Genomic DNA, 20,569 nt, shown 5'->3' with positions numbered 1-20,569 from the left:
ACTCTTAAGAAGTTAAAAGAAGTACTCTGTGAGAGTTAATATTAAAATCTAACACTGAATTAGTGTTAGTAAGTGTTAAATTATTAACTCCAGCAGATTTGATATTTGACACTTTATAAGAGTTAAGGTACCAACTCTCCAAAAAGAGTTAAATCAACACTTTCTGGTGTGGACCCATATAGACACTTTAAAAGTGTTGAAATCAAATCTGACAGTGTTAATCTGGGCCTCCTGGATTTGCTGTGTACAATGTTTCCAAAACCGCTCAAAGAAAAACCTATTGGTTTATCCTGCACAAGGGCAAAGGGATAACAGATTTTTTTTTGGTTTGTTTTATTATTATTTAAAGAAACTGGCACACAGCAGCAAGCTCCCTAATTGCACTCACACAGATCTATCTTGTGATTATTGGCAATTAGCAATGTGCTGATGTCACTTTGATGTGAAAGGCGAAGCAATCCAGAGCTGTTTGCAAAGAAGTGGCCATCCATACTAATGATTCAGAAGATGGACATAGCACCTCCAGGAGGTTGTTGTGTTGCAGTCATTATTGTACATCATGTGAAAGAACAGAGAGAATGTGAACAGTTCGTGCAAAGCTCTTGTTATCATACCAGCACTTGAGGGAGAAAATCTATATCAGGTCTGAAAATTAGCTCATGCTTAAAGGCTCTCTGCTTGACCACAATCCTTGTATGACTGTTCTTGTTCTTGAGGGTTCTTCTGGCAGACAGCGTGGAGCCTAGAATTTTGTGACTATGTTGACTGTGAGGGTGGGCAATTCATGTGCAATGATAAAAGTCTCATTCTTAAAGATAGCACCAAAGACACAAATGATAAAAAAGTAGAAATATATGACCAAAAGATGAATGAGCAGAAGACGACAAACATCACCTATTTTCTAACTTGAACACAACCTTTAAACATGAAGTGCAAGAGTAGCTTTAAGTCTCAACTAATGTACTGATGAAACTGTGACTTACTGCCCAGCACCATGTCAAAACATTTTTGTTTTTACAATTCAATAAACAGAATAAAATTAAAGAAGTGTCAATACAAACTTTAGGAACATGTTTAACTAAATACATTTTATGAGTTTACAGTTCATTGGAGCTTTTCATTGATGAATTAAAAAATTAAGAGTTTCCCTTGTCAGTAATCAGTGGTGACATGTAAAAACCTTAATTAAAATCAAAATGCTTCTTTCTGTTTTAACTGTAATTTAAAGGGCTTTTGTATTAAATGATTCTCTAAATGACTGTTTACAAAAAACTGTTTTCAGATTTTGAATGATTGATGTAATACAAAAGCCTTAATTTAATAACTAGGTTTAAAAGGCAATTTTTAATGATTTTTTTTTTTTACATTATTCTGTTTCCATGTTTCGTAGAATGAGATAATATTTCTGTAGCTCAGTTTTGCTGAACTGTTCTCAAAGCATCTACAACCTTGCTCTCTAATGTCAGAATTCTCCACAAAAGGCAATATTTTTAATAGTTTCTTAAATGTACTTTTGAATAACTCAATAATTTAGGTTCTTTCATTTTTCTAGCTATTTACTAAGGTTTATGGTATTAACTTGAAAGTAATTTGGCAAACAAAAAGAAAAACAGAAAATAGACTGTCCTTAGTAATTACATATAAAAGAGAGGTAATAATTAAATTAAGATGAAAACACTGTGAAACAGCTGCAATGTATGTCAACATAATTGGGTTTATTGTCTTTTTAGATAGTGTTTGTTGAATCTTCAGTTTACAACACCAGCATTTCCAATGGAATATTCTTTTCTAACACTGTTTTATGTTTATAGTGTACAGGGATTTTAAGGAGAGTCCATGTGCTACATAAAACTACCTAGACTATATCATGTTTAACCCCTCCTCCAATAGCCCCCATACCACCCATCACCCTGAAGAGCTGCCCCACTTTTTTGAGTTATGTTAGGTCTGGAAAGAATATCATTGCAGCACAACCGAATTTGATACCTGTACTATACATATGACCTATGTTTAAAGAGGTAGTGAATGAAAAATTACTCTGTAGAACACGCATAAAAGTCAATAATTGAAATTCTTCTAAAAAGCAGCATTTAGCTCAAGTTTCAATTCATTGTATAATATGAATAACATATGTTCTTGAAGTAATAAAACAAGTAACTTTAGGATGTTTTTTCAGTAAAGCAAACCCTTTATATGTCTTGTCGAAAGTTTAGTAAAACATACAGGAGATGACAAATCATCCTTGTATGCATCAAACGCAGCCAATCCATCAGACACACTCTTGCCTCTCAAATAAACAGAGAACACTTACGACACGTGTCACTTTCTCTCTATGCTGTGATCCATGATATGATGGAAGCACTCATATATCCTGGACAATGGACAATCAATCTTTGGAGCTGAGAAAACAAAGAGAGATGGAGGCTTCTTGTTTGCTGTTTGTCTTTTCCACATTTAAGAAACACTATCCATCCTTCTGTCAATTCATCATGCTTTTCCCCTTAAGAAACTACCACATGATGTTTATCAAAGGTATAGATTCTCCAAGCATTACCTGAACATCAGATGAATTGAAACCATGTGCAGAGATGCAAGTCACTCTCCACACTCCCGTCTACATTTCCACTCGTCAATAACAGCCAGGAGAAAGGGTCCTCTTTCAGCCAATCATTGACAGGTGTTTGAAAGACCTTTAAAAGCAAACTGAAGATTTTTTTTTCTTCTTTTTTAAATGTGCTTGAATCCACTCACACAAACATACGCAAGGACACACTGGCAGACTCACACAGCGACCTTGTCAAGACAGATAACCATTACATGAAGAGAGCAGTGCACGTCAACCTCACTGTTCCTTCTTGAGTTTGCCAAGTAGGCATATCAAGTAGATTGCCGAAATACTAAATGAACAGAAGGTATTGACAGATTTTTGTAGGCATGAAAGCAAATGTTGGGGGCAAAAATCATTTATTTGTAAAAACCTGAAAATAAAGTAAATATAGCTGGCACCAGATGGACTGCTGAGATTTTATTGAAAACTCTTTATTCACTTACAGAGGGAGGAGTCATTATCTCTTTGATGAACTGTTTGCACAGAAAAATCATTGAAACCAAATGACAGGATCACTATCGCTTATTAGTAATTGAAAAAAAGGATAAAAATATTTCTTGCTGTTATATTAAGTAGAAAAAATGTAAGTACAAATATGAATTAGGACCTATGAATACCATCTGTCTCACACATCCAGGCAAAGCTTTTGAAAATATGCAAATGCAGAAACAGTGTTTCTTCATCGTCCTAACCTGTTCGGTGTTTTCTAATGAAGGGGAGACTAAAGCCTTGGCATGAATAACAAAAGCCTGGGAGATTGTCACACTACAACACACCCATGTATGACTTTTGCTTAGCCAGATGCTTTTGTCCTGGATGCTGCTTGGCAATTTGTGTTACACAGTCAGTGTTGTCATTCACACAGGTTGGAACATGATTTATCCATCTTAAAAAGGTTGTGAGGAACTCAGTGAAGTGATTCATTCAATCCTAAGAACTCTTAAGACTGAAATGATGCTCTTATGCAAAGAAAACAGACTGCATTTGTTGACATGTGCTGTACTGCAGAATAGTAAAAACACACAAAAAGATATCCAAGACCTCCCTGACAGAGATCCGTTTTGTTGTGTATGTGCTTACAAAAAAAAAATCCACAGTGACAGAAAGATTTTAACAGTTTGACTCTGATTCATAAATAATAATCTGAGATTTATCATGCACTCATGAGCCAGGGCAATTAAATAGCCATCAAATTATACACTTGTCATGTCTTACCAAGGTTGTGCAATATTTTGATTAAACAAATGGACGATGTGTGACGATTAACATCTGCATTGGGCACCATGACTGGAGACAATGTTGGTGGTCAACCAGACATAAAACAAGACTATGTTTAAGGCAACTGCTTGTTAAGCATTTTGCTACACTTTAATTTTGAATGTTGGCACGGCTTTAAATACTACTGTATGCAAATGTTATTGTACTGCACATCACAGACTCACAGATGAACTTGCAAAGATATAGTCGGAAGCTAAGATATTCCATTAAATTATATGTGATAATTTGCACAATATACACCTACATACCTCACACATTTCCTGTGTAGTTAAGCCGCTACAAATCATCTACCATTTACAGAACATGTAGTAAAGCTCATTGTGCACTGTAGTGCTACACTCTCATTGTGAATTTAGGGATAAAAGAGCCTATCTTTTTTACAATTTAGATTAACCTACTCCTTTCTTTTTCTCTTTGTCAAGGATGTATCTTTTGATATTAACTGAAACGCCCCTAAAACCGATGTGACACAGCTGTAAAACACCCAGAAAACTGCTGTACAATTACATTCAGCTTGACTTAGTGGGAACGTTTATCATTTTGACATGTCATCAGCACACTGCTACACGGCCACAGTGGGGAAAAAAACGAGCACATCTGTTCATTCAGCGCCACATCCTGCTCTACCTTATTTAAAACTACCTTACTGCATACCATATGTGTGTGTGTGTATAGTGCATTCAAACACTTTATTTTCCCAGCTTTCAGAAATGAGCTGACTCCGCCCAGACATCATATGTCAAGCTGCTGAGTGGGTCTCTAACAGTGCGTGAAGTTCAGATCAAAGGTGTGCCGCTTTAAATGCTCAGCCTTGGTTAAAAAAAAAAAAAAAAGGGAGGGCACAGACTTCATACGAACAGAGGGGAAAGGGAAAGAAACAATTAAAAGAGCTGAGTTTTTCAACGTTCAATTCAGAGGAGTATGGGTAAGGAGTGAGAGACTCCGATTGCAGCGCTAACCAGCCAAAGCAGGGCACCTTTTGTAACTGCTGTCAGGGAAAATAAGATGTGATCACATCTTTATCGCAGTCTGTAACGCAGGTATAGCCAAGGTCATGCTGCCCCCTCACTGTTACAAGTGTCTGCATGTTTTCTGGCTTAAACTGGTCTTTTGACTCTAGCTGGTTCCTTTGTTATCACAATTATACTGAGAACCATTGTGACTGATTTCTCAAAGTATATAAATGTTACTATCATATCATTACTATACACAAACTATACCTTACAGCACCAAGCAATTCTTCACACAGTATTTATCATAAGTTGTTCTAGGAAAATTAATTTTAAAAAATCACAATATCAACAAAAAATAGAAGGACAGGCACTCTCAAACATATGAACAATAAAGAGCTGGATGTGCATAAGGGTTAGCAATCAGAACCCCAAGCCCCCTAATTAGCACATATAAAATTGAAAACTTGATACCAACCTCTCCTACACTCCATTTCTTTTCCTTTCTCTCTCTGGCCCACATCGGCTTTGCTCTCTCGCCTCTTTCACAAATGAGTCCTAATCCTTGTCCTCGAGCTTGTCTTGGACAAAAACCTCATAGTGATGTAGGACACAGAGGATGGATTGTAGCAGCATCTCGGTTTTGCTTCACTTTGTTGTAGCTTGTTCGTGCTTTTACTTTATGTGCATGATCCTAATGCAGCTACTGAATAAAGGACGTAAATTGATTTCAAAATTATTCACCTCAAAATAAATCCACTAGGTAATGAAGGGTCAGTATTTCAACATGTATTTGGATTTTTGTGTGGAACAGGCACCAAAACAAAATATGAGAATTAGAATATCTTGTATTGTACTTAGGATACATATTGCATTTTAAAAAGCAGACACCATGGTCTGATTTCCTGTCTTATTTTGTTTTTAACTGAAACGCTTTTCTCACTCTATCAACTTTTCAGCTAGACTGCACTGAGCCAAGCTGGTGGATCAGGATACTGTCCTCTTATTTCCTATTACCCTCTGTGCTTCAAATCAATAGTTAATTACCTCCACGAATGATCATCTTGTCCAGCTAGAGAAGTGGACAGCACAGGGCAGGTTGAAATTTGCCTGGCAGAGGAATTCAGTGTTACGCAGGGTGAAAGCTGTCCTCCCCCTACTGCTACTTATTGGCCCATCAGTGTCTCTCTTGGAAGCTGGCATTCCATTTTGCACTATGCAGGCACTTCTTTTTTTTTTTTTTTTCCGGGGCCACTTTTCATTTCTCATGCTAACGCAGCCACACACACAGAAACACAAGTATTCATGCACGATTTCTCTGCTACTCTCTTGCTGAAAGACCCGTGTTTAATAAGAGATTACATTTATGGTGAGGAGAAGGGCAGGCGAGTGGTGAAATATGTCCACATGTCCTGAACCTGGAAGAGGTGCTGGTACTTAGTCACTAATAATGGGACAGGCCCATGGCCCAGGCCCTTAGCTCTCCATCTCCGCTCATTTCCTTTCTACACATCAAAGCTCTCCATGTATTAGGGCTGTGTATTAAAGTTCACGCACATTCACGTGTGGGTGGGTGTATGTGTATGTGTGTGTGTGTGTGTGTGCTTGTCAGTCCCTGTGAGAAACAGCCTGTGGATGAGGAGGCTTTTCTTTAATCAGAAGTGGAACAGCTTCCACCACAAACCATTTGTAATTTTAGCCCTATTAACGCCCCTCTTTTAATTCCTCTGAGCATTGGAGACGCAGTATTCTCTGAGCTGCTAATTCATTTTACATGCAGAACTTACCTCACGTTTCTCTCTGTACAGTGGAAACCTTATAAGTTGTACATTTAAACTTAAAAGAAAATGAGTTAGTTAAAAAAGGAGTGTGCAGTTATGAAATGTGTGCAGTGAGTGTAAATTAATATTAGATAATAAGCTTTAAAAAAAATTCTACATATTGGAAATTGAAAACTGCACCACCATACTTGACTTTTTTTTTTTATAATTCTTGTACCACTGGAACCTACTAGACTTTGGCTCTTAAAAGTAACGTTAAATAATTATTTGCCCAATTCGTGAAATAAATCTCATTTAACAATTATAAATGAACCTCTTTGTATGGATAATCCCACAACCCCAACCACGTTTTTACCCTCTTTCTGTTTCTCCTACACCTATTATATTTTTTCAGGACTGGCTCACGTTTCACTTTTCTTCCTTGCAGTGTTCTCTGCAATGTTTCAAAGATACATCTGCTTTTAACCAGAAAATTGTAGGGGCAACGCAGGTTAGGGTGGCAGGAAAGATGGAGAGAACTTTGGCAAAAAACAGAGCCAATTATTTTCAGAAAGGGAGATTTTAGGGACAAGGTGGACACTTTGCAATTGCTCGATGATTTGATTAACAGAGCAATTTGATAGGCAAGAAGAAAAAGTTAAGTCAACAGGGTCTTGTGGGCCTGGACTGGTTGGATCTGGTGATGGAAGTTTACAGAAGCTAAAGGTGCCATGAGAGGAAGGGGAGGCGGTGGAAATCAGGCTGTGTATATACAGTAGAAACCTCAGGAGCCAGGCTGTGTGAACAGTGGAAAATAACACTCAATAATCAATTGCTTTTTGTTCTCACCTCTCAGTTCAACAAATATTGTAGAAGCTTCGCTTTCCTGCTGACTGAAGAACTGTAACCCAATCAGTAAGACAGGTGATAATGGAGAACCAAAAAAAAAAAAAAAAGCCTTGGAAGCAGAAAAAGAAAGAGGAAAAGCACATTTTTCACACCACCATCCTTGAGTAGTGGGGTCAGTTGGGTCACTGCAGCCAATCAATGACTAACATTACTATTTTCCTCTAGGTGTGGCTTGGAAGGTTATCTCTTAGTTTCTACTTGTGCACATATCAAGCTTTGCCAGACTGTATCCTTCTAGATGTATGTGTGTGTGTGTGTGTGTGTGTGTGTGTGGGTGCGCGTGTGCATGTATGTGTTTATCTATGATGTCCTCACAAAATTTGATAGAACTTGTTTTTCCAGCAAACAAATGATTTACACCGTTAGAGGCTGAACCGTGTCATGAAGGCTGCTTCCACTCCTCTACTCTAATATGTTACGTATGTTGCTGATGCAGTGTGTCTGCTTATCCCTCTGATTGGACAGATAAGGCCTTAGCACTCGTCCCACAGTCTGCCACCTGCACTGATAAGGGCCGAGCACAAAGCAAGACAGGTGGAACCTAATGCTGCTGATAGCATCTCCGCAGCAAATCTCTGGACATAGGAATGTGAGGAAGACACAGGCAGGCTACACAGTAAACAGAATGAGATACCTACAAATAAAACCCAAGTCTTGAATTAAAACCAAAGAGAAAACACACATATTCAAATACAGAACACTGCTCTATTCGTCAGTTTTTCCACTTCACTTTGATACTACTTGCTTTCACACTGGGAAGGGGAGGGGGGAGGTTCAAAAAAGTGCACACGCACAAGCTCCCAGCCTGCATCCACCATCTGGCCCTCCCAAGGCTCAGATGTCTCTGGGGTAAGGTGAGCTGTGAGGGGGACTCCCTGTGTGTTTACATGTGATATGTGTAGGTGTGTTTGCCTGTGCGTAATTGAGAAAAAAGGAAGCGAGAAAAAAAAAGAGAGAGCGAGGAAGCAGAGATCACATGAGCCATGAGAAAATATGCAACAAGCACTTTGCTACTCCCTATGAAAAATCCACATTGTGGTGGAAAGAGCAGAACAGGACAAACTTTTTTTGCCATTTTTTGCAAGGATGATATTTTTTAGGTAAAAGAACACGCAACATATTTACAAGGAAGGAACATCAACATCTGGCAAGAGTTTGCACTAGGGTTGTTATCGGTGACTAGGCAGCCTAAGTGCACCTTAACGCCAAACAAGTTTTTTCACTCTGGGTAAAAGTAAAGCCCCCATTATGAGATGAGGGCATGTCGACTAGTTCAGTCAGCCATAATCGTTTTAGCACCACACTGACAACACATGAACACACAGTGTAGCACAAAACGAGTAAAGAATTGAATTCGACTTCAGGTGGTCCCTGGTCAGCAGTAGGGCCCGTGGCCAAATAGACTCATGTGAGCACTCAACACGTAATTCTTTTCTTTTCTGTCTTTTCAGCCTTACTCCATTCAGCCACAGGCCCATGTTGTGCCTATATTTTCCATTCTTACTTCTAAATTTCTCCTTCGTGTAACAACTTGAAACGAGAAAGCAGGGTAAAGGAGCAATTTTGCATTCACGTACAAAAGAGACTCACCAGGACTCTTTTAATATGGCTGTCTACGCCTTTGAGCTGGTGAGCTCACACATTTTACACATTTGGGAGAATTCTTAACACTACACCAGCCTCACAGGGCGATTCTACATTTATGCAACCTCAGTTGGCACAGCAACATTAAAGTGTGAGAAATAACTGAGAAGAAATGTTAGATCAACCCGAGAAACTGCAGCCTGGTACCATAAATGATGCATTACTTTGTAAAAACAGGCTATCGTCAAGCCTGGTTTTCAAGAATAGTTTAAGAAAATGCAGTTGAAACCCATGTAACTTCTGTTTATGTAGTCCCAAAACAGTCCTTTTCAACTTGTAAGAAAAGCAGTGTAAGTACTGGAAAGTGCTACATACTTTAGTTGAAAAGCACACCGACAGACTATATAAAAAACACAGCCATTACGTAATCTAAATAATAAAACAAAAAAAAAAGTTATAGTCTTCAGTTTTGTAAAAAAAAAAAAATACAACTTGAAGCCCTGAGATTACCATTTAGCTCTTTTCAGCTTTGGTTTCAAGAGGAAGAAATGAACATTTTTAAAGTACCTATCACAGCATTTAAGTGTCATTTGAAGTAGTTGCAATAATCCAAAGTCAACAGAAGCATTTTATAAAAAGCCTTACACTGAAAATAGCTGAGAAACATTTGGTGACATCTTGCCAAACCCAATATTGCTTTTTAGTTTTTTTCCCTCCAAATTTCTGTGATGAAAAGTTGCTCTGATTGTTCTTTCTTTAGGGTCTGCCGTAGCTTACTTTTGTCAAACATAAAACTTGTAGCCATTATGGACCACTGATTAGTCAAAATTGCTCAAAATCTAACTCGCTGGACTTGCTGAAATTGTGATCTTGCAAATCTTATGAAAACGTAAGTTTAAGAAGCAGCACCGAGATGCCATATGAAGAATATAAGTTTTCTGACACTTCAGTTTCATTTTTTGAAGATTGCCTTATGATGTGACCTATCCAAGTCACATTTTAATTAAGCACACAAACAACTACAGCATACAAATGTCTGCTAAAATTCCACTGGATTCACACTTTTGGTTAGAGAAATGCCCCAAAACCCATGAACGTAACTGTAAAGTGAAGTTTGAGCACACAGACAAGGTTCAGGAGAATGCCCCAAGCGCTGACTGAATGTCTTGTTCCAGGTTTTGCCCTTCAACACGCTGTCAAAACAGCTCTAATTAACATGGCTCACAAATCAACTAATTCTTTTATATCAGTATCATCTTTTTTCATTCAAGATGCGGATGTTCCATTTTATTTTTTTAAGACAAAACGCTGCTACATTGCAGTACAGGTGCATAGTTCCTGAGGGACTGTTTGCAAAACATCACTAACTTATTCTTATTCCGCTCATTTCGAATGCTAGTGTTGTTTTACACCTGAGAAGCACAGCTAAGGTACTTAATGCATGTCAGATAACTGAAACAATTGCTTTTTTTTTGTTAGTTTTTTTCCCGTTAAACTCTGTTTGCCTTGTTCTTGTTCAGTTTATTCATTTATAAAACCTGCATACAGTATTTCTTCTGACACTAACCGACCTTTCCTCTTTCTTCTCTCTTATCTTTTCATCTCCCTCCGTCCCTGTCGATCTTCAACCGCTGTTTAATCCACACCCCCGCCCCCCACCTTCCCTCAATTCCTCCTCCCTCTACCACCCAGTTCCAGGCTGTTAAATGAGCGGGTTTATCTAAGCTTAATTGGTTTAAGGGCAAACAGAAATAAGCAATGGCTCTCCAAGTAGAGAAGAATTACCGCTGCTGTTGGCAAGAACGATCCGTGGGCCACAGAGACGACTGAGAGGGGAGGCAAGACAGTGGAATGGGGGAGATTAGAGCATAAAACTGTGGAAGACAGAGTAGGCTAGAGAAATGAAAAAAAGGAGAAGTGCAGAGGAAAGTAGCTAAGGTGAAAAAGACAAGGAGAAATAGCGAGAGAAAACAAATAGGGTTGAAAAGAAGCACCGTGCATTCTTTTCTGTAATGTCATGCAAATCCCTGTTTTCAATCTCTTCTGTGTTAGCTCTCTGCTTTGGGTTTGACTTGCCGCTCTTCAATAATTTGTTTGCAAATGTATATCTTGCCATGTGTGTAATGTAGCGAGTGTGTGCTGCTATGCCTGAAGTATAAATTTGAACTGTTTGATTGTTCAACGCAGTTCGCTCAGACAAATAAACGTTTTCACAGACCAGTGCATATTGTTTTGTTTTTTTCCTTATCTCTTTCTTTTTTCTGCTACACTCAACTGTCTTCTACCTGTCCTTTTAAGAGCATGTTTGTTTGTGTGGGAACTGAGAGGTCAAATTAAATCAATCAATCAATCATTTTAACCATATGGTCGGCTTATGCCTTCACCCTTGCACTTCTGCAAACAAACAGTTCCATGCTACTTTGTGACTATCATCTGATTTAGACTTGTAATTAGATTAACTGTGACTGGATAGGCAGGGACACTTTGGTCAGTGAATCCACTTTCTCTCACACACACACTAGAATTAAAAAAGAGAAAAGAAACAGCAACAGATTGGAGTTTAGATCAGTGCAGATTTTAACCTTCCCATGGGGTAACCTCCTTTCAATTAGCAACCCAAACAAGAAAATCACTTTCATCTTTGTTACTGAGGTAACCCAGAGGCCATCTCCGTGCCCATCTGCTTCTATCCTATTTCAAGCCATTTAAAGCCGAAATCACAAACACACACACACCGTTTCCTCATCCTTACAGGAAATTTTCATTCCCCTCGCCTCAAATTCACCACTCATCTCTCATCTGTTTGCTGTCATTCCATAAACAGTAAACATTTGAACCTCAAAATATCCCCTCTGGCAGAAGTAGCAATTTGGTCCTTGGCTTGGTATCTGCGTAGCACTGTGTTAAAATCTGATGAGTACAAACAAAAAAGCCCAACGCCAAATTATAGAGCACAGCCAGAGCTGGGAACAATCCTGGAGCAGACTTGTAAATGATTAAAGAGAAAACCTGCACGAGGGGAAAACTCATTGCAACTGTGCTCTTCATTTACTCATTTATAAGAGCGGATACAGACAGCCACGGGGAAGCTGCAGAGTTCCTGTCTGTTTTATTAGAGAGGACGACTTAGTATACATAGTAGAAGACACTATATAAGCATGAGTGGAGCCAAAAGATACTGACTGAAGCTTACAGCCCAGTGTCCGCTCCCTGAGGTCCCACAACGGAAATGAAAAACATGTTTGACGGAGGAGATAGCTACTGTAGTAGTTTACAGCTTGTTCAGGTGAGTGTGGCTCGAGATGGAAAAAAAAAATGAAAACAAATAAAACAGAAGATGCCTTAAAATAAGAAAATTTGAAAAGAGATATAGATAAAATAACAACAACAAAAAGAATTCTTTAGCCTTGCCTACAATCCATCATGCAAAAAGACTCACCTTTAGCTCTCAGAGAGTTTGCCTCAACATTTTTAAAATTTCAAATGCTTGTAGGTCCTTTTTTTATTATTATAAGTGAATAATTTATGCATTATAATGAGACAAACGTGACAGGAATTTTGCAACTTTGACACACTGATACAATGACGCCTTTGTGCTTCAGTGAGAGAGAGAGAGAAAAAAGTAATTGCTCATGGGGGAAATGACAATCTAAAGCAACACAACTCATAAAGGAAGATTTCTAAATGTTTCCAGCATAAAAGGGTTGAAGTTAACAGTTCGCACATAAAAAAAAAAAAACAATCCCTCATAACATGACACACAGTGACTGCGTTTTTTGAGCGGGTTTGAAAACCCGCAAAGAGTCGTTCCTGAAACGAGACAAGTTTTAATCAGCAAAGAGGGAGGGTGATGCTCTGAAATAAATAAAAAGGCTGCGATCCACGTGTATGGCATCCCGGAGGCAGCGCTGCCCGGCAGGAACGCGTGCCCCCCCCTCCTCACCTCCTCCTCCCCAGGACACGCAGAAGCATTTCCATATATCTACAGCTTCTTATTTACCTTCCATCGCAGAGGATGTGGCGACCAGCACGCAGAAAAGCGCAAACAAATCCACTGTCATGGCAGAAGAAGACGGGTAATAGTCTCCACAGCTGGTCCCCCCCAAATGATCAGGACGCACGGCGCGCGTCGAGAGAATCCCCCCCTTTTTTTTTTTTTTTTTTTTTTTTTTTGCTTGTCAGAGCGGTTCCTCCAGCAGACAGCCTCTGTTGTGAGTCACATTTCAAGCCGTAGTAAACAATGTGTGACAATCAGCGCAAGGGACAAGCGGAGTATAGGGGCCGGGTGCGGGGGTGGGTGTCCTAGGTGTGGGTAGCGGGGAGGGGTGGATGGGGGGGGAGAGAGACCCGATACCGCACGCTCACAGCCTCATTAGATGGCCGGGGCCAATCAACGAATGGGAGCTGAAACTCACTAGCCAATGGCCAGCCCGCCGCCCCGCCCACCTGGCATTGTCAAAACAAAACTTTTCCTTGACCTATTTGAAGCGGTGTCCGCTGCACTGAAGGGGAATGACGCCACCAGTCGGCTGACAGCTGCCACTGCACCTCAGCTCAATTGCACGCCCAAACTCAGTCCCAAGGGAGGCGATCAGAGCAGCTGGGACATGTGTCCCACAGGCCCATGGTTCAGAAGAATATCACCGAACTGTCCATATGTGCGGATCTTTGAGTTCTGCAATGTGCTTGCAAATAATCATGCCTTTAACTTAAACATTTTTTCAACCATTATTATCTGACATGTCTGAGCCAAGTCTTTTAATATGACTGAGGAAGATTTCCTACATTAAACCCCATTTGCATTCAAAAGTTCTCCTTAATAGCTTTGACAAATTCAGCTTCACCTCCTAATGACATTAACCAGGCACTGCACATCAGCCCCCGTCCTTTGGCCCCATCTCGCCCCCTTTTGTGCACGCGTGTGCTGCAACAGATGGCACGCACAATGAATGTTTTTGTTTCGTTTAGTTTTTTTCCCCTGCGGAGACAAAGAGGACCAGAGTCTGCTTCAGAGGAGGAAGGCGGCAGCTCCTGCCTTGTAGCCCAGAACCAAACACCTGTCTTGAGCTAGATATGTCCCCCTAGGTCCCTGGAGCTGCAGAAATGGGATGGAGTTGTTAATCTTCAACCTGAATAGGTCTGGTTTTACTCGGGGCCACTGGATGACCTAATACTTCAGTGCTGTCCCTTTGCAGAACACTGGCCCAGATACTTTTCGCCTGTTTTATTTATTTATTTCTCTTTATAGAACTATTAAATGGATTAAGAGTTTTAATATCCGTCCTCTTGTCTTCTCAAAGTAGCCATTTTTGGTCAAACCTTGAAAATAACATTGCGCACGATCTCATGCAACACATTCAGAGTGTGTGTTGTGAATGACTCTCTGCTATTTACCCGTCAAATTTTAGCTCCATCTCTGTTTACCTGAGTTACAGCTACTGTTGCCTAAGGTTGATTAGCTGTGGCTGCCATCTTAGCTTGGATTGACTCCAAAAGTTAATCAGTTCTATAATTGTGATATATTATTCCTTTCTAAAAATTAAATTCTGTCTAGTGGTTTATCATAAGATATTGTTGACAGACAAACAAAGTCAATTTCAAAATATTAATGCTAAAGTTTTAAGCAAAGATCTTGCACAATGTATAGCACTTGGAGTGTATGTTGCGAATGACTCCCAGCTACAACCACAATACATTTTAGCACAATATCTGTGAAATTGACTGAATTATAGACAATTTTGTGTTTTCTAAGGTCAGTTGTCTGTAGTGGCCGTCTTAAATTGGATTGGATCTAAGAGTTAATCAGTTGTAGATCAAACGATTATTTTTTGAAAATTTCATTAAAATCCATCAACTGCTTCATGGGATATTTTGCTAACAGACAAACAAAGTTGACTCCAATAGGTGATGTCAAAGTTTAAAATACAAATGTCATGCAATTACTTGCTGCTCAAAGCCTACATTGGGGCTCAGTCCCAGCTACAATCACACCAAATCTAAGCTAAATATCCGTAAAACTGACTGAATTATAGCCATTTTTGTGTTTCCTCAGGTTGATTAGCTGTCACGTCCATCTTGAATTTCACTGATTTCAAAAGTTAATCAGTTGTAGGTGTCAACCTAATAATAGCTTTCTGAAAGCTTCATTAAAACACGTTAAGTGATTCACTGGATATGTTGTTAATGGTACAGACAAATAAACACAAGCACAGACACGGGCTGAACCATTATTACTCTGCCTTTGCCTTTGGCAATTAAAAGAGGTTATAAGCAAAATTAGCTGTGAACAGGTAAAGTTAATATCTGGAAAAGAAAGGTAACATTTTGAGAGAAATGAGGTCTCAAAAAAGGCTACTCAAAAACTGTTTTATCCTCAAAAAATACTTTGACAGACTCTGAAGTTGTGATATTTTTTTCATTTTCTCTGCAGCCAAACCTCAACAACTACAGCCCTTCATGGAACAGTTATATAAGAAAAACAATTTCAGCAGTCACATCACAACATTCTCCAACAAAGCAACAGTTTAGAAAAACAAATTCGATGGGGTAATGGACTTACAGCCACACTTACTGACATTAATGCATTTAAAAAAAAAAAAAGAAATAGTTTGCATTAACTTGCACTTCATCTGCTGGTATGCAGTACATTACAGAGGTGGTGGGAAAAATTAATTCAGCAAATTGCAAGCACACCCTGGAACCAAACCCTACACCACTTATAAGAAATGATCCCAAACACACCTCAAAACATTTTGTCAGTCTTTATGGTCCATTAACCTAGTTATATAAAAAAAATCTCCAGTAAGGCCATAAAAAAGATGAAAATCTGGTGTTCTTGCCAACATATTTGTGACTATTTTATTGTTGTTGTTTATGAGATTAATAATAAAAAAAAGTTTTGTTCACTTAAAGTTAAATAAATTATATTGAACCCAAGGTCTTTTGGAAATTGGGTCGTCACTTCCTCAGTTGTAAACAAAAATAAAAATTAATTAAAAGAAGCACAAGCAGATGTCTCTACATTTTTTGCATGCCACTAAAGTGTTTGTGTACTGTAAAGGGATAACAATTGGACTTGGATATGTGCAGCATTTTTCCCATTGGCCCTAAATCATTTTGACCGTGTCTCTCTCTTGTGTCCCGTTGTGCGTCGGCTCCTAACCTTTGCAATGACAGAAATCAAACATGTTGTAAATGAAGGATGACTCACACATAATAAATGGTTGCTCCACTTGTGGCAAACTGATGAACTGGGGCAGACACAGTGCTTCAGGAGCACCAGGCAGCAGTTGCTAACCCGGGAAAGCAGTAGATGAGAGCATTTGTCATTTTTAATGGTGTGGTGAGGAGTGGCACTAAAGTGAGGCATCGCCTGGCACAGCACAGCGTGGCCCCTGGTGCTGGCTGGTTTGTTGGCCTCTCATAGCCACCTAGTCCTATTTTTCACCCACCAGTCATCATCACGTACGCCTCCACGGGTCATCTCCACAAAGGGCCTGTAGGAGAAAACTGTCTCTGTTTGCTGTCCGCACCCTGGGGAGAAGGAAGGAAGGAAGAGCACGGGGCGAGCTGGGAACAATAGTGCTGCTCCTGTAACATCCTCCCTCACAAAGCACGCACACATACACACACAGACAAACAGCGACAAATGATAACACACTCGTTTGCAGTCATTCACCAAAACAGCACTCTGAAAATGATCCGCACAAAGCTACACAGGCACTTACCTACTTCAGCTCAAGAGCCTCCACCCAATACCAACACTGAGCCCAAACACACCGCAGAAAGCCTCTTCTCCTCACCCTGGCCTTATTCCATTCTGTGTGGCTAAACCTGTTGGTGCAGCAGTCTACTTCTAGTTCCATTTCTCTCTTTCACGTCCAGATTCACGTTGTAATAAAATGATAACCTCACCAGTTAAGTTTAATTACAGCCCTGGCGTTCCTTGAAGGAATGCACATCACCCGCCACATGTCATGCCTGGATTTCAAATCAAGATATTCTCATGTTGAGAAATGACAGACGTGTAGCTGTTGTAGTACAATCTTGAAAATAAAGTAATGCACAATCTCATGCAATGTTGTCAGGTGTGTTGTAATTGAGTCTCAGCTACTACCACATCAAAGTTTCAGCCTAGTGTCTATGAAACTGACTTTTTTTTTCATTTTTGTGTTTTATAAGGCTTTTTTTTCAGTGGTGAATGATAATATTAATGCTTACATACATACAGGCATAAGTAAAAATCGTTGTCTTCTTTATTAGTTGATTCTGACAAGAAAATACGTGATGATGTGTATCTTGTTTTGCATACGTCCAACAACATTAGGAGCCGCAATACAAACCAGGGGGTTTCAACGAGGCAGACCTTTTATGTTGACAGCTGTTTCTTGAAACACCCTGAAACACACTCATTATTTAAATGTGCGGTGCAGCCGTGAAAAAGAGAAACATAGCAGGTGACAACTAGGCATAGGCACCAAAGAAGAGGTGGTTGATTTTAATGGTGGAGAATGAGAAAGGCAGAAACAGACATGGAGAGAGAGAGGAGATTTTCCTCTGACACAATGGAAGCATGAGAGAATTGCTCTGGTGATGAATATGAATGCATGAAAATGCAATGCCTAAGTCAATATGGAGGCAGCGCAAGGACTCAGGTGACAGAGAGGTGTGGTGCTGCGTGCACCCTGAGGGCAGACTTGGTATCGGGTCAAGCTTTAGCTCCATCCATCTTTAGAGGTCTGTGGACTGGCCGTAGACAATTTCAGCATAAAGTATGGGATGAATACAAATGCGCTCTGAACCGGTGTTTCCCAAATAAAGGGTCAAGGCTCAGTAGTAAGCCCCAGACATAGTTAGACTTTCTGGGTCACAGCTCAAGAGAAGGACTGGAAAAAAATATTCATTATGGGGGATACATGAGGTTGGTTAGTTTGCTTAAAAAATGCAGTTTTAAAGATGGCTACGTCAAAGGGTCAAGTCTCTTCAGAGTTATAGCAAAGTACAAACAAAAAGTTTCACTGCTAAAACTCTACATAGGAAATGCATACCGACCTGTCACGTTCAGTCAGTCGTCGACAAAAAGTTTGTGAGAAAACTCCTGTAAGACAAAAAGCTGTTTTTTCTCTTATTAAGTTTTACGAAAAGAATGACTCTCTAAGATGACAGTGGGTCAGACAGGGGGGACTTGGCAGGAGCTAAATAAAGCACTCTCATTAATCTGCCACTGATGCTGAAAGTGATGGTACCTGTGCCCTGCTATCAGCACAGTCACTTCAACGATATTAACTGCACTTCTCCGACACAGAGACACAGAATAACAAATAGCATGAAAACAGCTGCAGACTGGCACAGAAATGCCTATGCACACCTGTAAACACGACTCGCGTTTTTGTTTTGTGCAGAAACCTAAAAAAGAGGAGACGGGTTACACTATATTTTCCTTGCAGAGACTTGTCACAGCAGTCGTATTAATGAAATATTGCAGCTTGATTTACAGGGTTTTATCTTACATTCCTTTCATTTGAGACTTTTTTTTTTTTTTACTTTATTTACTATCGATCCAGATAGAACAATGAAGAAATTTTGTTCAACATCAAACAAGTATGAGCATCAATATGATTGCTTAGTATGTGTGTGCAAGCATAAAAGATAAAATGACTGCACATGTGCACACAAGTTTATATTATCAAGTTTGGATGTGTGGTTTGGCTCGTTCACACATATATTGATGACAAACAGATTACTATATATTAGCCTGTCTTAGTCATTAAATTATCTGTCAGCAATCATATCTGTTGTGGAGATTGTTCTAAAAAGATCTACGTGATTTGTCCCCAGAAACTGTTGCCAGTACAAAACATAGCACCACAAATACATAAATCAGAGTACCATTTGAAAACAAGCATTTTACAATGATTGGTTTTTAGATATGACTTTTAAGATGCATTTGTTTCAGCATGGATCTAATCACTGACGAAGTTGATAAGATTCTTTATTGTTTCTCGTGTACATTTTCTAATACCCGTGTTTTAACACCTCTCTCTGGTGTTAAACCTCTTTCTATTTATGCATCAGCCGTTGCACGTCCTTCAAAAAAGATGCATTGATAAAAATAATATTTGACACATGTTAAACATGTTATCACAAGCTAGTCAACCTGGGAGCTTCAGAAAGTAGCTTTTTGGCTTCAGATGTGTCATTTAAGTGGCAAACTTTTTAATGAGGAAAAACAAAACTAGGGTGACAGCTCATCACTTTATGTCAACTTCCAGTGCCAACCCATCCCACTCATTTTTTTTTTTTTTTTTCTTTGGTCAAGTTGTTTGGCTCACGAGGACACTATCAAAATGCAGCCCCTTGTCTCCTCCGACCTGTCTTTTTCTCCCCTCCCTGGCCTGTGACAGATAGCTGAGTGCAATCTATCAACCTCAGTCTGGCTCAGTCAGGGCCAGCGCTTTGTTAATGCTGCGTTTGGACAGAACACACACACATACCCACACACACATAAACACACAAGCTCTCATTCCTTAGTCTGTCACACTAAATGGGATAAACATCTGGTGGAGGAGGGAGAGAGAAAAACCGAGGTGAAATCAATCTGCCCTCTGCTCGCCGTACACTGATCCCCCGTCACAGGCTGACCTCTGCAACAAATGAAACTCCCGTGCTGCATTTGAATACAAAGACTGGATCACTTTGGTCTGGTTTAGCGCAGTGGATCAGGTGAATGAACCCAGCTGTCAACTGAAATGTTTATTTAATGATCATCTGTTTATTCCTGAGTAAGTGGTACTAAAAGATGTTGGAGATAGTGTCATGACATAAAAAGGTTTCTAAACACATAAACTTACACCGTAAAAAATAAGTCTTGATAATCAGCACGCATTTTGAAATATTTTATTGAGCTTGACGGTGATAGTTAGCAACCCAGATTCCAGACACACTTGTTTAATTAGGATTAGTCTCCAAATCTATTTTATTAGGCTTAAAAAGAGACAACCTTAACCACATAATAGCACACTTTCTTCTTCTACACAGTGACATGACAGTGACATCACCTAATGAGAGTATTTGGTTGCAGTGTCATGTTGCCTCTGTCAGACAAGGAGGGACTTGTCTATTAGATTTCTCAGCACACAGAAAATATGCTAAAGAAGAACCCTGGGCATGAATACTTACACCAAAGGTTCTGGTCTGTCTCTCTGACTCATTGTGTCTGTTTGACAGAGAACAGGTTGAATAAATGAGTTTTAAGACATTCACTGCTGAGAAAATTAGTAAAGGTCCAATTGCAAATATTAAATAGACAAGAAATAAAAATGTAAAATCTCCATGTTTTTGTCCTTTTCAACACAGGAGATGTGGCTTAAGTCTTCAACATTGGACTTGACAGCTGTTAGTCAATAGTGAAAATATTTTAATAAGTTGAACATGTTTTAGCAGGTTGTCATGTTTTACTTTACCTTTAAATTTTTCTTAAC

General features: G+C 39.4%; 1 protein-coding gene across 3 annotated transcripts in view; it reads right to left on the bottom strand.

Moving 5' to 3' along the window:
• LOC108245532 (ephrin type-B receptor 1-B) overlaps nucleotides 1-13,390 on the bottom strand; it is a 164,173-nt gene extending 150,783 nt beyond the window's left edge. For all 3 annotated transcript variants that reach the window (XM_017432532.3, XM_017432534.3, XM_017432533.3), the window contains exon 1: nucleotides 13,090-13,390. In XM_017432532.3, coding sequence (XP_017288021.1) covers nucleotides 13,090-13,150 — 61 coding nt within the window. In that variant the 5' untranslated portion in view covers nucleotides 13,151-13,390. The remainder of the gene's footprint in view (nucleotides 1-13,089) is intronic.
• Between the last annotated feature and the right edge of the window lie 7,179 nt (nucleotides 13,391-20,569).

Source organism: Kryptolebias marmoratus, linkage group LG20, assembly GCF_001649575.2.
Source record: "Kryptolebias marmoratus isolate JLee-2015 linkage group LG20, ASM164957v2, whole genome shotgun sequence".
Classification (NCBI taxonomy): Eukaryota; Metazoa; Chordata; class Actinopteri; order Cyprinodontiformes; family Rivulidae; genus Kryptolebias; species Kryptolebias marmoratus.
Note: the sequence above shows the minus strand (reverse complement) of the source record. Positions and strands in the feature narration are given on the sequence as shown.